The sequence below is a fragment of the Pseudopipra pipra genome, chromosome 14 (genome assembly GCF_036250125.1).
Source record: "Pseudopipra pipra isolate bDixPip1 chromosome 14, bDixPip1.hap1, whole genome shotgun sequence".
In the NCBI taxonomy this organism is placed as follows: domain Eukaryota; kingdom Metazoa; phylum Chordata; class Aves; order Passeriformes; family Pipridae; genus Pseudopipra; species Pseudopipra pipra.
In genome coordinates this window covers 5,043,018-5,059,632 of record NC_087562.1, presented here as the reverse complement: position 1 = coordinate 5,059,632, position 16,615 = coordinate 5,043,018, and the positions used below count along the sequence as shown (strand labels likewise).

Genomic DNA, 16,615 nt, shown 5'->3' with positions numbered 1-16,615 from the left:
CTACATTTAAAACCCAGAATGTGATCACTTTTAATTTTTCAGCACTTGAAAAGAAATGCATCACCTAGAATGAATTTAGGGAAGGGGAGCAACCACGGTCAAATCAGAAGATGGACACTGGTCTCCAGTAAAGCCAACATGGAGACTGAGTGAGCACAAACTCCCCCCAAAGCAGGAGACAAGAAGGTATCAGGAGAAATGGGCAACAACATGACTTCTTGTGAACCCATAACTGAGTGAGGAATAGCACAAAAAGCAGAAGTGAGGTGAGACTTTACTGATAATTAGATATGCACAGGCACATGCAGGCAATGCAGAGAAAGACCCAGACAGCCACATCAAATCAGCAGCTGATACACTTACTATGACACTCACTATCACTGTAGGAAGGAAATTGTTTATTTCTTCACAAAGGTCTTGATCTGTCTTCATTCATTCCCCCCCCCTCAACTAATTTATGTTGTCTAGTCAGCAAAGAGAACATATTCTAAACTTCACAATTATACATCACAAAACTTGGGGAGGGGGGGAAATACAATAATTTCACAAGTTCAACAGCAACAGAACCAAAACCTCAAACATATTAGGCTGCAGCTGCACTGGGAAAGACTTTCATTAGACATTTCTAAATGTCTCCAAGGATAGGAATATATGTAACTCCTTATAACATTTAAGAAGGTTATTGACTCTCAAGGTTGTTTTGTTTTCAGAAACAGGCTATGCATCTGTCTGTGTGCTGGTGATGCCTTTGTGAAGCAGACAGGCACCATATAATTTGTGAGATACCTTACACAGAAGGCAGGATTTCATCATCATCATGGCCAGGCTTCATGAATGAAGATTTGGGAAGGACTCCACCCACATTTGCTACAAGCACACTGGTGGCTAAAGAGGCCAGGATATAAAGACATAGGAAAACACTGAAATTCCTCAAAAAATGCCCCATCTGGGAATAGCTTTCTATTTCTGTTTATGCACTGCTTTTCCACATTACTCTTAACACAAAGATTTACCTCTTTGCAAGGCAGTGTAAATTCAACTTAACAAAGACAGTACAATAAATAGTTTTTCCCAGCTATCTCATCAAGTGAGACAAAGGCTGATGGACACCTTAGAGGTTTTTGCTTTCATCTTCTGATGTTCTCTGCTCCCTTGGAACAGGCTCAGCACTCAGCATCTTGCTAATGAAGAAGTCATAGCACCAGAGAGGGAAGCAGCAGAAGATGCAGAGGAGCAGGTAAGCCCCTTTGCCAGGGGTGTACAGCCCGTGGGGTCTCCTGGCCAGCAGAGCGTGCAGGACATCGCCCAGCACAGGGGACAGGTCGGGGTCACAGCAGGTGGGCATGTGGAGGAGGTAGCTCCTCAGCCCCTGGAGATAGTCCTCACCATAGGCCTGCCTGGTGTCTGCAGGGAGGTTCTCCATCAGCTCCTTTTCCTGCTTATCCCACAGGTCGGATGTGCCTTGTATACCTGCAGTAGCAACATCACAGGATAGCAAGTGGGTTTGGGGCTGAATATTAAAAAAATCATCTGTAATTCATAGTCAACAGGTTGTTTTCCATCACCAATCTGATTCACAATTGTTCTGAACTGTGTCAGTGAAGAACAAACACCACAGCTGGTTACTGCAAGGGCTTTGACTTGGAAAAGAAGGGAAAGCACAAAGTTCAGACTACACAAAAAGCATAAGGCATCACTTGGTTACCAACTCTACCTAAAAAGGCTCCCTCACAGCCAAGTCAGCATTTTTTCTTTTCCTCTCTTCCAGCCCTTTGCCATTCTGTCCTTATTCATTTTCTGGTTGTTTCCAATCAATATTTATTAACAGATGTCAGCGACTGAGGACAGACAGGCAAACTAAGATGAACAGGATTCAGCTGGGTTGGCCAAGTGCTAAGCTCCCCTTTCACAAGTGACATTAGTATTTCAATAACTAATTTCATGAAGGATGAGCCTTGTGTTAGGATAGATTTAAAAATATAAATAAATCTATTTTTCCACCCCATCTGCATCATGTAGGAATGAAAGCAGTGGCTTCTCCAATACAATTATTGCCTCAACATCAAGAATTAAGCATTGCAAATAAAGAAAAATCTTTAAATAAATATTTAAATCTCAATTCCCAGGACTCATTTTGATCCATAAGTCTGAGCAGTGCTAAGCAGGGCCCTGAAGGTAAAGCCTCAGGCAGGTTCCACTGACCACACAGGGCTGTCAGAGCCCAGTGTCCTGCAGGGCCCCTCCCCAGGAGGGGAAGCATTAGGGGAAGGGACATTTTATGAAAAAGACCACTTTGCTTTTAATTATCATAAAAATTGTCTCTATGAAGTCACCAGGGCTTGCTGAGTAGGTAGCAATGGGATTTGATGTTGTCCTCAAACAGCTGCCAGGCATGCCCACAGAACAGGGACCTGTGTGACACCAGGCAGGCACAGGGTGCAGCGAGGGCACCTGCAGCAGGAGATGAGTCTGGAACCCAGACAGGCTCTGCCAGGAGTGCTTGGATCAGTGGAAGGAGGAGAAGGATTTGGAACAGAAAGCAGCGGGAGCACAATAGAGGGAAGGAGAGGAAAGATCAGAGGCTACATAGAGTGGTATCGACAGCAGGTAAGAGGGATGACAGGTATTGCTGCAGATACTGCCATGCAGGATGGAGCAGCTCAATAAGGAGAGCTCTGATGCTGAGGAAGGCAGGACTGACAGGGAGACCTGGAGCTCTCATGCAGAACAAGCAAGTCCTAACACCCAAATCAAACACACTTGGTTCATCAGCTTCAACCAAGCTGGAGCAAAGGGAAGGCACCAACTGCCTGAACTCAGCTGTGCCCAGGAGAGGCAGAGGCAGGCAGTGTACTGTACTGGAGGGACTATCTCTCACAAAAAACACAGATCTTCATTTTCATAACCAACATGAAGAACAGCAAAAAAAGTCTGGCTCCTTAACATCACTCGGGGCTCTGTTTGAGGATGCTGGACTACAGGGAAAGAGGAGAGGCAGAAAGAACAACCCAAAATGTCAAACACCAACCTGTTCTGAAGCCCGACGGATGAATTGCAGCAACTTTAATTCCCCATTTGGAAAGCTCTTGCCTCATTACTCCAGAAAACATGGACAGGGCTGCTTTTGATGCACCGTACGCAGCATACCTCGGTAGTGGAATGCCTCCTGCAGGAGCAATATAAACATGATAAACTTCGGCCGTGGCTCTTTCCAGCCTTTATTTTCATGATTTAGAAGGAAGATTATAGCACAACAAGAATTATGCATCTCTCACTGAGGTTAAAGACAAGTCAGTGAGGGAATCATTTCTTGCTAGAGGTTAAAAAAGAGTGAAAGTTGTAAATTAACAGTTGCTTATGGCAGTTATGCGTAGTAACACCTGATAAGACACCTTGTAGGGCAGAAAAATAAACTGTATTGCATTTAAGGGTAAAAACTGCTGAAAGTTATGACTGTTGGTTTGAGAAACACAGATAATGTTTTAGTTCATACAAATAGTGAAGCAGTAGTTTTATGCTCCTGTTCTCATCGCTGTAACACGAATTTCAAGCTCCTACAATAAACCACAGTTAGAACAGGGTAGGTAATCTCAATTCCAGCTTTATAAAGCCAACTTATTTTCCTCTTCTTTCCAGACAGTTTCAGAAAGACCAGAGACAACAGTGCAGAAAACCTCTGGGTACAAATCAAAGCTGGAATCTCGCTCTGCAGGTGACAGGACTTCCCCAAGACCCATCATAGAAGCAGATTCCCAGCCTACAGTTATAACTCATCTGCTCCAATCCCAGAAGCATTTGTCTACATGAAAAAGATAAGAAAGCAGACAATATTTTTGGTGAACTTAAAAGAAATCTCTATGTTTACAAAAACAAGCTTCCAGAAAACAAAATTTTCCAAATTCAGAGATTTCCTCTGTCCTGGAAACCATCAGACTGTCCCTTATCCAGCTTTAGAAAAATCCATGCTTTGGTTTGAACATATTGTCCTTCTTCAGCCCTCCCATTTCCTCCACAGGGTTGGTGTTATCACCACACAGAGCAGCTCTGCCAGGTTTAGGGTCATCACAGCCACCACGGGCTGTGCTGGCAGCAGGGAGGAGGGGACAGAATGGATGGACCTTCTTGAGGCACATCCCTCCTCCTGCCTGCATGGCCAGTTGGACATACCCTCCCATACAGCCTCTTGTTTCACGTATTATACATTCACCTCAATGTGTTTGAGTCCTTTAAAAGAAAAGACTTGGATACAGGGGAATTTTCAGGTAAGCCACCAGTGCCTTCTATTGGGTATTGCACTGCAAAGAGCAGGGTATCATCTTCTTACACAGAATCATTTCTGTAAAGAAGTCAGGGCAATTATTTGTTAATTATTCTTCTGTATGCACCTGAATAAGCTGGAGTTTCAATTGGCTTGAGCCAATTGAATCACATACTTTTCCCTTTGAGGTCAGGCTAACCTGGGTCCAGTTAAATGAGCTCTACACAGACAGGAAGATTCGGCACAATGAGACCTCACTAACTTTTCCACTAATGTTTTACTAAAGGACCCTCAGACCCTGCATTAAGAAGAAGCTATTCACCCAAAGCAGCCTGAGGGCAAGAACATCTCTGCAGACAGCTATAGTTTAAGCAGGGTCATTATCAACTCCTGTAAGGGCAAATTACTCAGCACAGGGAAGCTCTCCATTTATCCCTGCAAGGCAGCTCAGGGATTCGTGCCAAGAATTAAGACATCTGCCCCAAAACACCAGTGCAGGCTTCACCTGGGCACCCAGAGGAAACAGAGGTCTGGCCTCAGCCTCTATGCTTGCAAGAGCTGGTGGGCAAAGCAGCACCAGAAAGGTCCTTCTGATAATTCCGTCCTGATTTCTTAAAGTGTCAGCAATGAACTATGAACACACACTCATACAGGCAACTGTTACATAAAAGATTTTGCTCTGTTTACACTGATACTGTGAGAAGAACACAGGAGTTATTCTGTATCATCATTTAAGATATTTAAATATTTAAGACCTTGTTAAGTGTTTTCACAGGAAGATTACAGCTCTCCATACATTTTAAATCTGGAAGATTCAAGATAGCTTTATTGGGGGCAATTGTTTCGATATAGAGAAACTTCAGTAGTAGTAACTGAAACAGGCAACATTTTTCTTGCTAACATTTTACCTGGAACTTTCTTACCCTCAGCCTGCCTTGTCTGTTTTCTCACTTCCATACAGTTTCCCTATAGATACTTCCTTCACCACCCACCCCAACCCCTTTTTTTTGTAAATTAATTTAATTTTCACTTGTAGCACCCATCCAACCAGGCAAGGGAAGTTGCAGGAGTTGGAGAAGATAACTTCTGAAACAGAGCTCCCTGTGTGATTAGTACCAGAGCAGTACACCTGGACCTTCCTTTTGAGTTCAAAATTCTCCTCTCAGGCTCTTCCTCTGGGCTGGACTCTATAGCAGTCACCAGAGAAATTACACTTATGCAAATCCTTGTATAATTTCTAAAATTTTGCATGAAGGAAAACAGAAGTTCTCACTGCAAACATGCAGATATAGAACATCTTTGGGATTATAAAGAGAATACAGTTTACAGTGTCAGAGCCAGACTGCAGCCACATCCTCATGTAAGCTGTGAACACCAGGTCACACCTTCACAAGCCACCCCAGCAATACAGCAGGATTTGGGTGGACTCCAATTGTACAGAAGGGTCCAAGCAGATAGAGCAAAGGAAAATTTAGGAAGCACATGATACAGTAAAGACTTAAGAATTCTGAAACCAAAATACTTTCCAGCAGCATGACATCCTGCTTCTAGCAGGTCTCAGTTTCAAAGGAGCATTCTTACTCCTCAGCTGTTGGCTACCAGATAATGTATTACATTACTTCCTACATACTGGCATCTCAGCTGTCCTCCTAGAATAGCAGGACATGTTATACATATATATAGCATGAACAATTTAGGGGAAAAAACTGGAAAGCACAGGGTAATTTTTTTAAAAGGTTGTAAGTTTGGGGTTTTGGGGTTTTTTTAATAAAAATTTACCACTTTGCTAATAAGTTAGGCCTAAGGATTTCTAAGAAGATATCCAAAATATTTTTAAATAAATATAAACAGAAGCTCTTCAGCTCTCAGATTATCAGCAGATATCACACACTGAGGTGGTCACAGACTTCCAGCTGAACATGTTATAGAAATATCTGTGAGGTACCACCCATCTTTATGGAAGCTCACAAAGTTATCACTCATAGCATCTAGAACACAAGATCTGAATTTTACTGTCTTTTCTGTCACAGAATACTTTTAGCCAAACTAAACTCTTCTTTAAAAGCTGTTTTCTGGAAATAGTCTCTCAAACAAAAAAAATACTGAACTCATTCCCTTAATATTAATTCCCTGGGTGTATAGACAAAAAAGACTGACTGACATCTTCCTCAGCATTTTTGCCAAGGAAGTTCACTGTTTTTTCTGTTGTTCCAGAAATTTATCTGGTGCTTTGGCTCAGCTCACCTGCCATGCTGGACATGTTAACCAGCCTCCCCCGTGACTTCCGAAGTAACGGTAAGAAGGTCTTGGACAATTCCACGGCCCCAAAGAAATTCACCTCCATGCACTGCCTGTAGTTGCTCATGGGGAGCAGCTCACCATCAGCAGGGAAGCCCAGGATGCCTGCATTGTTCACAACACCCCAGAGTCCTGGGAAGAGGAGAAAGCACAGAAAATACACAGCCAAAAGCAGGAAATCAATGGCATAAGGATTACACTGATGAGAGGGATGGTGCCTCCGGACAGAAGCAGAGATGATCTGCAGCTGCAGATACACATTCCCCGCTCCAGGAACAGTCATCACCATTTTCCCATGCCCCAGAAAGCAGGAGTCATCAATGTAAATATCCTGACTGCCCAAGGCCGTGCCATGGAAATGACCTACACACACAAGCCATGATGTAGCCAACAGTTAAGAGATGCACCTGGTGAGCAGCTACACTAATGCTCCCACTAAAATGGAATAAAAGCTGTACCTGTACTTCGCACCTTCTCTGAGACTTTCAGATAGGCTTCCTTGACTTGAGTGGCATTGGTTACATCCAGCTGCAGGAGAGAGAGTCTCCCAGAGCAGCTCCGCTGCAGTTCCTCAGCTCCAGGTCCGTCCTTATCCAAAACCCCAGCAAACACAACAAAACCTAAGCCATCCAGGTATTTAGCCAGTGCGTGTCCAATCCCGGTGTCGCTTCCTGAAAGCATCCAAAAGACACTTGAAAAGTGGGTCTGTCCTATACTGTCATGAGAAGGAAAAAAAATAAATAAAAAAATACACACATTGGAAATCCATGCAAATGTAAACAAATAGATGATGGCAAAGTCCCTGAAATGCATATGTCAGTAGGAAAAGAGGTTTAGATCTGAAGGTTGGAGGAGCTGGACCTCTGAATGTTCCACAAAGATTGACAGATCACGTTCTCTTGGCTCAGAGCTGATGGCACCAGCTCGTGCTCTTCCACTGACAGATTCTATGAAATTGCTTCACATACACAGAGGAAATAAAACCCTAGATTGGTTTTATACAAATATGCAGTCCCAAACCTGATAACAAAAGTATCTAGGAAAAAAAAAAGAAAAAACACACTAATGTTTTAATTTGAAATCTCTGATGGACAAAGAAATTATGGGGCATTTTTCCATTCAAATTCTTGGGTTCTATTTTTTAATTCAAAAAAGGAGCATTGTTTTATTCAAACATCTACCACCCAGATCCCTCTGATAAGCACTTTTTTCTTACAGTTTGTAACCAAGACAAAGCTAAACAACTGTTTCTTTACCTGCAAAGGAGTTCAATGCTTTCAAACCCCAAGAAAGCTTCAGAATAGCATCTTTGTGCTAAGTCAGCTATTTAATTCATTCAAACTTGAACCAGAATTTCTCTTATCCTCTCTATGCTCTTCCCAACTTATTCTCAGACTTTGTCTATATGAAGCAATGACCCACCAACTGCAGGAAGCAAACACACAATGACCTTTGGGATCACAGTTGTGCAATTCCTCCCACCAGGTACAGATGATGAATATTTAACACATAATTTGATTGATTCACAAGTCTCTCCCTTTGCTGCTGCTATTGAAAGAATCATAGAATGGTTTGGGTTGGAAAGGACCTTAAAGATATATCATTCCAACCCCCCTGCTATGGGCAGGGACACCTTCCACTAGAGCAGGTTGCTCCAAGTGCCATCCAAAATGGCCTGGAACAATTCCAGGGATGGGGCAGCCACAGCTTCTCTGGGCAACCTGTGCCAGGGCCTCACCACCCTCACAGGAGAGAATTTCTTTCTAATATCCAATCTAAACCTACTGTCTTTCAGTTTAAAGCCATTCCCCCTTGTCCTGTCTCTCCCTGCCTCTGTCAAAAGTCCCTCCCACAGCTAGAGACGGGGAAGGAGTTCATAGGGACTGTGCATCAGGAGTTTTGCAAAGGATATCAGGAGGAAAATGAGGAGTTGAAGACATTAATACAGTTTTTGCACTGTAAAGCAGTGACACATCAGCCTGTTCTGCACCACACCCTCCACTGTAACCAGGGCAAAGAAAGCTCCTGGAAATGCTGCTCTGCACCGAGATCCACGGAGCTACCCCAGGGCTTGACTATCTCCTGCAACAGCAATTTACTACATAAACACCCAGCTTCCAAACTCTGGAAACCTGAATGTGGGACAAAGGATTGGAACTCCTGCCAGTTTTTTTACTGTTTTCCTGTTTATGAAAGAGCTGCAATACTCCTTACTTAACCTGACCATAAACTTCTAAGGGTTAGTCTGTGATTTCAGCACACCAAGGCAGATACAATCACAGTTATTCACAGGTCTGCTCCTGCACTCAAAGTCTAGTCAATAGAATTTGACTGCCAAAGAGACTCATCGTTATCAGGTTAGATCTTAATTTCTGGATTCTGTCTTTGAACTGGGGCTTTAGTTCTGAAAGGTGAAAAAAAATTAATTCCAGGTGGCTTGAAGGAAACACATACCAAATGCCTGGATCAATCAGTGCATGATGCAGAAAAGGATTACTCATGCTCTATTTAATTCCTTAAAAGAAAATGCATCTGTTTTTTTGGCATTTTAGAAGTCTTCAATTTGTTGAAGATGCAGTAGAGTATTACAAGTATCACATTAAGCTTCTCCAGTCCTGACCTGAAAGAACAAACCTGCATTCTTGGAATTTCCTTAAGAGACATGAAGAGGCCTGCAAATATCCCAGAGACATGACAGATTTCTAGGTTTGGGGGTGGAGCATCATTCCTTCTTTTCCTTTTAGTGAAAAACCCTACTTTGGGGTCAAATCCTTCCCTTTTCATCCTTCCCAGAAAGTACACAGCCACAGCTAAATACTACTTAAGTTTTACAATGCAGCTTTAACTTGAGAGTGGGCAGAGTACAGCTTGAACATGGGACTGGGGTAGCAATCCTGATAAGGAAATAACAGTGGTGTTTATCTGTGCCTGATACTGGGTTTGTCCCTGGCCTTTTTTAGGGGAAAAAAAAAAGCATGATTTGAGTTTCAGACCTGTTTCTGAAGTCCAGAGAAACTTTACACTTCAACTCCTAGAATTTAAACAGTAGTTTGGTCTCTATAGGGAAAAAAAAATATATAATTCCCCCTCAACCACACTCCTGCAAGAGTCTTGTCTGGAACAATTTGTGAATTATGAGAGGATTTATTGTAAGGAAGGCAGTCACTACTGACTGTAACTGAATCATTACTGAGAATTTATGATTGACTCATGCTGAGCATAAAACACCGAATCACACACCAAGAATGGAAAGACCAAATTAACTGGAGAAATCCGTCCCACGGCTCACAGAATAACTGAGGACAGAATTCCACAATTCCTGTTATTTTGGATCTTCATGGTAATTTAATTTTTAGGGAAGGTGGTTATTGGGTTTACCAAACTACACTAAAGTGTTCACATGCCCAGGAGCTTCTGTTTTAGGACACTGTAGCACTCAGTCCCAGCAAGAGGATCAAGAGAAGAGTTCCAGCAACAGGTCTAAGCCTGCTCACATGCCCATAATTATTCATGTGGAAAAGCACCTTAACAACTGGGCACAGTCTTCCCTTATCCCAGTACTCCAGTAACTGTGGGATTAAATAATGCACAGAAGCACCAGCACCTCCCTCCATCCAGAGAGGACCAGAACAATATAGGACAAAATCCAGGGAGAGAAGCAGAGATTACTCCAGCCTCTGGCCAAAGGCAGCCAGAAACTGTGGCAGCTGCCCAGAAACAGCCACATTCCTCAACCCTGAGGGGCTGAAAGGGGGAGGAGGGAAAAAAGAATCAAAAATCACCATTTTCCACAAAGTGCCTGCCTCAGGTCTTGTCTAAACTGGAGAAAATTACACCAAAATCTATTTAAAGGCACCTTGCAGATGCACATGGACACACATCCTATAGTTGGTATGGGGAAGAATACTACAATCAGAACAATTTAACCAAGACACATGCTCAGTAAAACTTTTGTTTCAGTAGATAGAGGGCTTGACTGATTGCACAGGATTCAAATAAAGACAAAAAATAGCCTCCTCAAAATGAATCAGCTGTCAGAGATGTCCAAACTTAGATTTCTTCAGGACAGTTGCAGCACATTCACTGACTGGACTTTAACCAAATGTTCTTTACTCCCTTATACCATCCTAATTCAGATCCTCCAGAGCAGGTAAGCTCCCAGAGAGTGCTTTTTCCTGAAGATTTGCAGTCTTACAAAGAGCAAGGAGATGCCCAAGTGCAAGAGCAATCCCTGAGCCTGCAGGGGTGGGATAGGATTGCTCCCAAATTCCCCCTGCCAATACCCATCTTCATCTGATATACCTGCAGGGAGAAACCCAGCTGGCAGATAAACTGCAAGGGCAGAACTTGCCCCCTCTCAACTTTTATCTTTAATCCCCATATTAAAGCTTGCTAGGCAAATCTAAATTATTTCCAGGTGTCTCTATAAAACAAAATGAAATTCTGCAAGAAAATGCTATATAAACCAAAACAACTTAATTCAGCTTTCCAGAGGGGAAAAAAAAAAACCAAACCAGAAAATAAAACAAAACCCAGCAAATTAACAGTGCAAGAAGCAGTTGGCAGGCACTCCAGTTTAAAGGTTTGATTAACACAAACAAAAAACATCTAAATAAACAACATCTAAAGTTTTACAAGAAACAGGAGAAAAGCCATAACATTAGAAAAATGCCCATCTCTGCAAAATAAAAGTGTGTTTTGAGTAGATCAGAGTGTTAATAGAGACTGAATTAATTAGCTCTGAACTTTCACTGCTAGTGAAGGGAATTAATCCCTCATGAATGATTTCACACATTGTTTCAAAGAGATGGCACCAAACCAGTGTCTTGAAATATTTGCATGATATAAAGTGTGCACTGTGTACACACACACCCCTCCAAAGATAACTAACTGTACACCCATAACCAGCACAATACATTCAATTAAACAAAAGTAATGAATGAATGTACTGTTCTGAGGGCTCCCACAAATTAATAAGTCTCTCCTAAAAAATTAGACCACCCTAAGTATTCTTATGCTTTTTGCACCAGTTAATTTCACAAGCATGCCTAAAAAGCTACTTGTAAAGATTAAATGAGACACTAAAAAAATAATAGCATCTATTAAGATGCTTTTCTGCTTAACTTCAGAACATTTATTTACCTAGGGGAAAAAAAAAAATCTCTGCCAGAGCAAATAAAATAAGAAGAAAAAAAAATAAAAGAACTCTTACAAGCATGCACTTTATAGATCCCTAACCTGAGGAACACAAAGTTTTCCAGCCCACTTGTGAGAAAAGCCAGTTTTTGTTTCCTGCAGCACCTTACCTGTGACGAGCACGGCTTTGTCACCCACAGGCAGCAGAATTTGGCCGCCCAGGTACATGGAGGAGATGAGGCACGTGGCCAAAAAAACCACCAGCCCCCCAGCAGCCCCCAGCAGGGCCACGCAGAGCAGCCCCAGCAAGGCAGGCAGGAGGCTCCAGACCAGCACATTTGCTTTGTCCATGGGGCTCCTCTCGGCCCTGCAGAGCGCGGTCGCCCCAAAGAGCGCGGTGACACCTGCGCAGAGCCACCCAAGGGGGCTGCTGGCCAGAGCATCCATCAGCTGGGGTGGAGAGCAGGCACTCACACCCCACCACCGGCTGGGTGAAAGCAGGTATTGCTAAATGCAGTGTGTGTTATATAGGAGCAGGGGGTGGGGCACAGAAAGGGGACTCTGTTTAAAGGTTTGACATAATCTCACTTACCCTTGGCATCAGCAAGAAGCAGAAGCCTTCCCTTTCTTACCTTTCATTCCTTCTGCCTGACAGCTCCACCTTCTGAACAATATGCTGGCTGGATAATGATTGACAGCAATGGGAATGGATGTGATGTAGCAAGCGCTGGCTCCAGGAAAAAAATTAACTGCTAAATTTTTTATATCTTCAAAGTACATTTTCCTGGACGGTGAAAAAAAGAACAGTCTCCTTTATGAGAAATAGTTGGAATTTCCTGCCTCAAAACTTAGGGTGTAGTTTTGGTGGAACTGGCTTTCAATGGGCAATGACAAAAATGAGTCGGGACAGGGTTTTTTAACCTCTGCAGTACAAAGTGTGTGGTTACTGTTGGGCTTTATCACACGTGGAACACCCCCCTCTGTCAACAAAAAGCCTCAAATGACTTTCCCCACTTTAGTGCCCACCTTTGGCTATTTACCTACTCCACATTCAGCAAATACCTACAGCTAGTTGACATTCAGGGGGGTCTGGGAGGCTGGGAAGGGGTGACTGCTGGTTTGCCATTAGGGGCACTTTGTTAGGTGAACACATGTAACACACCTGAGGTTGAATCTTCACTTGACCTCCAGTGGTGACATTCACCTCAGTTTTGACAGGAATCCCTGGCTTGATACCCACAGCAAGCTGGGGGGGAAAAAGTAACCAATTAAGTATACTTGAGAGATTTAACACGTACTGTGCTGTAATCTGAAAGTTATTTAAACAATAAGAAAATTTTAAAAGCCAGCCAGCCAAAAGGATTGAAATACAACTTAAGCATATTTTTATATGTTTAAAAATCCCCACTAATTGGTTTGAGAGACAAGTCTAGGTTATGACAGACCCAGCTGGTTTTCCAAAAGAAAATGTAGTGCTGACCTATCTGATTTCAGACACTGAAGACTGAAGCATGCTGCAAACCTGACATGAGACAGCCCATTTCCACATTTCCATTCCATCATGCCTTTGGGGTTTTATGGGATTACAAATCTGTTGAATATACACTTTTCCAGCCAGTGGAAATGTTTACATACCTCTATAGGTAGTTTACATTAGAGATTAGGTCACTTTCTTAAAGGAACATTACCCTCCAGGTCTGTTCATCATCCATGACTGCTGTGAACACTCATCCACCCATCCTCCCACCAGTGCACAAAGTGTGAACTGTATTCACTTCTCTTTGCCATATGCTGCTTCTGCTTTTAGTACCATGCTGGTCTTGAGGTCAGTTATACCTTGCTCTCCATTAAGGCATCTCCTTAAATATTCTCTTGGGGAATTTTGCTCTCTCCATCATTGGTCTCTATCGCATGATTTAGATGATCTCAAAATTGCTGGCATTTAAAGCATGCACTCTCACACTTTGGGATACAGCGAGATGAAGCTTTTCCATAGGGGATGAGGGGCAGAAGTGATCACCTCCAGCCCTCTGTCTGCCCTGCCTCCCCTCAGCCTGAGGGGATGGGACAGAAGTGTGCAAAGGGCCAAGCTGTGGTGGCCACCATGTCTGGCCCCTGCAGAGCAAGCTCCAAGCTCCATCCCTGCTCCCCTGCCACGTCCCCCACTGAAATGTTTATGTGCACGTGCAAATCTCCTCCCTCAGACACTGACTCTGGGGGGGGGTGGGGGGGTGGAAAGCTGGGGATGCCATATGCATGAATTATACACCCACCTGCTGCTGTGCACTGACACAACACCTGTCTGCACCCACAACGCTGCAGAACAGCTGTGGGAAGGGCTGGTGGGGACAGATCCCTATCTGAATTATCACTGAAATTATATTTTTAATATAAAATATAACCACCGCAGGCTTCTTTTAATGAGAAGCTGACCATGTGTTCACCCTGGTGTGGGAATAGCATTGTATATAAGTGCAGAGATCACACACAGATTGCTATCAGAAAGGAGGGTATGATCTAAAACTGGCTGAGAAATGCTAATGTGGAGTACCCACTTCATGAGGACTCTGCACTTTCTCTGACAGCATCAATGACAGATTGCTGCTTGAGGATTTTTCAGCAGAATTTTGCAACAAGACAAATTTTACCATCTTGTGCCAACTACTCATCTTGAAAAAGCACCTACTTTCCTCTCTACCTCTTTGGGACGTTTCCAGCTGTCCCAGCTGTACGGCAGCACAGGATTGCAATTGTGTTTGCATTATTTCCTATTTGCCTATGCCATGCCTACTCATGCTATGAATGCACGTCCTTATCTCACCTCCTTCTTGGTAGTTTTGCTAGAAAAAAGATGGCTCCTCCAAATTATCAGGACGTTGCATCAACATGACATCTGTGTTATGAGGAGCATGGATTGAAGTTAACTGATGTGGGGCTAAGCTCCGTCTACCTTTGCCAGGACATCTGTCTTCCTTTCCAGCTTATCAGAGCCATCTCACAGTAACTCAGTGCCCTGTCCCTTTATACCCTGGCAATGTACAGAATCTATACTAAGGCCTGAATTCCATAACCAGTCCATGCCAACACCAAACAGCAGCAAACAATTCCAAGCAGCCTCTGAGCTGAACTGGCTGCTGTGCCTTTGCTTACCCTCACCGAGCACTGTGCATGTTTCTGATGTTTCTTCTTGGGACTTTGCAGATCCCAAGCATGTCCCACTGTGGAAGTGTCTTCATCCAAGTGATGACTTTTGGAGGTCAGTTAAATCAATGGCAAAAGAAGATGCCTCTCATGGAGAACGGTCACTCTGTGGTAATTTGCAGTGTGATCAGCCAGTCTCTACACAATCCAAAGCCAGCTTGTTTTCCTTCAAATTCTAAAGTCACAGCATCTTTCACCCTGTGTCATATCACTGTAGAAGACTTTTCTCAGCACAAAGCAAGGACACCTCTCCAATGTGTGGCATCTTTACCATAGGCATAAACCCATTGACCACGCTCTCATTCTTTAGGCACAAACAGTTCTTCACACTTATTAATTTACTTCTTCCCCATTATTTGAGGCTTTTCTCCCGACACTCTTTGCTTGCTCTATGTTTTTGAGCATGATCCCTTTGGCCTGTGCTTTCCATTGCTGTTCTTACCACAAAAAAAAAAAAGGGCAAAATATTCAGGTTCCCTAGTTACTTTGAAATGTGGTGAAGCTGAGCCTGGTCACAAGTTCTTTGAAATGCACCACCAAGCTCTTTTTTGGTTCAGCCTTGGTAATGAGCACTCTGTCTTTGCTCTTCATGGCTTCATTTGCAGTTCAGAAGTTTCCCTGATGTTTATATTTTCTAAAGCCTCTGTAACTTTCCAGCATAGTAGAAGCTTCCAATTCAACCACAAGGCTTTCAGGCATGTCTCTATTGCCTCACCCCTGCATCATTTTTCACTTCTTCGGCCACTTTTCTCATGGGTTTTCTTTGCATTTTCCGATAATTTACTATCAACATCTTTTCAGCACTTTCCCTTGATCCAGAAGTACCATGTGCCATATCCAATAGCTGTTGGCTGTTGATATTCTTCTGTCCCAGTTGTAACATGAATTACATTGTCTAGAAGCATGAAGCAATTTTTCTACACATCCAATCTCTGTTTCAGCTTCCTCTGCCAGTCACAGATTTAATTTTCATTTCAGGTTAGAATTTCCCACAGAACTCTTCAGTTGTCTATTTTGTTTGCTGATTCAGGCTTTTTCAGCCGTGCAAGGCAATGTCTGCTGCTCATGAGAGCTCCTGCTCCATGTGCTTCATGTGCTTTTGTGGCTTGGGTAAAGGATCTGCATTTCGGGTTCTGCAGGGAGGCTCTTGTATACAAGGCTTTTCCTGGAATATAATTTCAGCATAAAACAGGTTGGAATCTGTTTCAACAAATGAGTCATTAACCAAGACAGAAACACGCTTCTAATGAGCAAATACTTATAGGAGCAGAAAAAATATAAAATTATTTACTTTGTATACTACAGCTTCTGAGAGTGCCTAAACACCTTCATCCATTTGGATTTTGTTGGACTTCATGGCCACACAACTTGTGAGGCTATTAGTCCTGGATGCAGAAGCTGTTGAACTTTCACAGACAAAACTCATTTGGGCGAACAGACTTTCCTCTCACAAATACTGCAGAACTCCTGTACAAAAGTTGAGATAATCCTCTGCCTTCGGCCATTTCTCTCTTCGTGCACTCAACCTGAAATATGATCTGTCCCAATTATCCCAACTGTCCCCATTACCCTGCCTAAAGCCAGGAATGCAGCTAAGTACTGTGGTGAATTAAGATCTCTGAACTCACAGGCAGGAGCTGAATTAGGGCAAAAAAAAAAGATTATGTGCAAATGAAAATAAGGCTGTGTAACCTCTCATTTGTCTGCAAACTATTTATGTAA

At 43.0% G+C, this 16,615-nt stretch overlaps 1 protein-coding gene across 1 annotated transcript; it reads right to left on the bottom strand.

Annotated features, from left to right (window-relative positions):
• Positions 1 to 377: 377 nt before the first annotated feature.
• Positions 378 to 16,307, bottom strand: HSD17B2 (hydroxysteroid 17-beta dehydrogenase 2). The gene is made up of 5 exons (XM_064670940.1): positions 11,863 to 16,307; positions 7,015 to 7,227; positions 6,503 to 6,688; positions 3,029 to 3,166; positions 378 to 1,470 (listed from the first exon to the last, which is right to left on the bottom strand). Exons 1-5 carry the CDS (start codon positions 12,137 to 12,139, stop codon positions 1,112 to 1,114), a joined length of 1,173 nt encoding a protein of 390 aa, XP_064527010.1. The 5' UTR covers positions 12,140 to 16,307; the 3' UTR covers positions 378 to 1,111.
• Between the last annotated feature and the right edge of the window lie 308 nt (positions 16,308 to 16,615).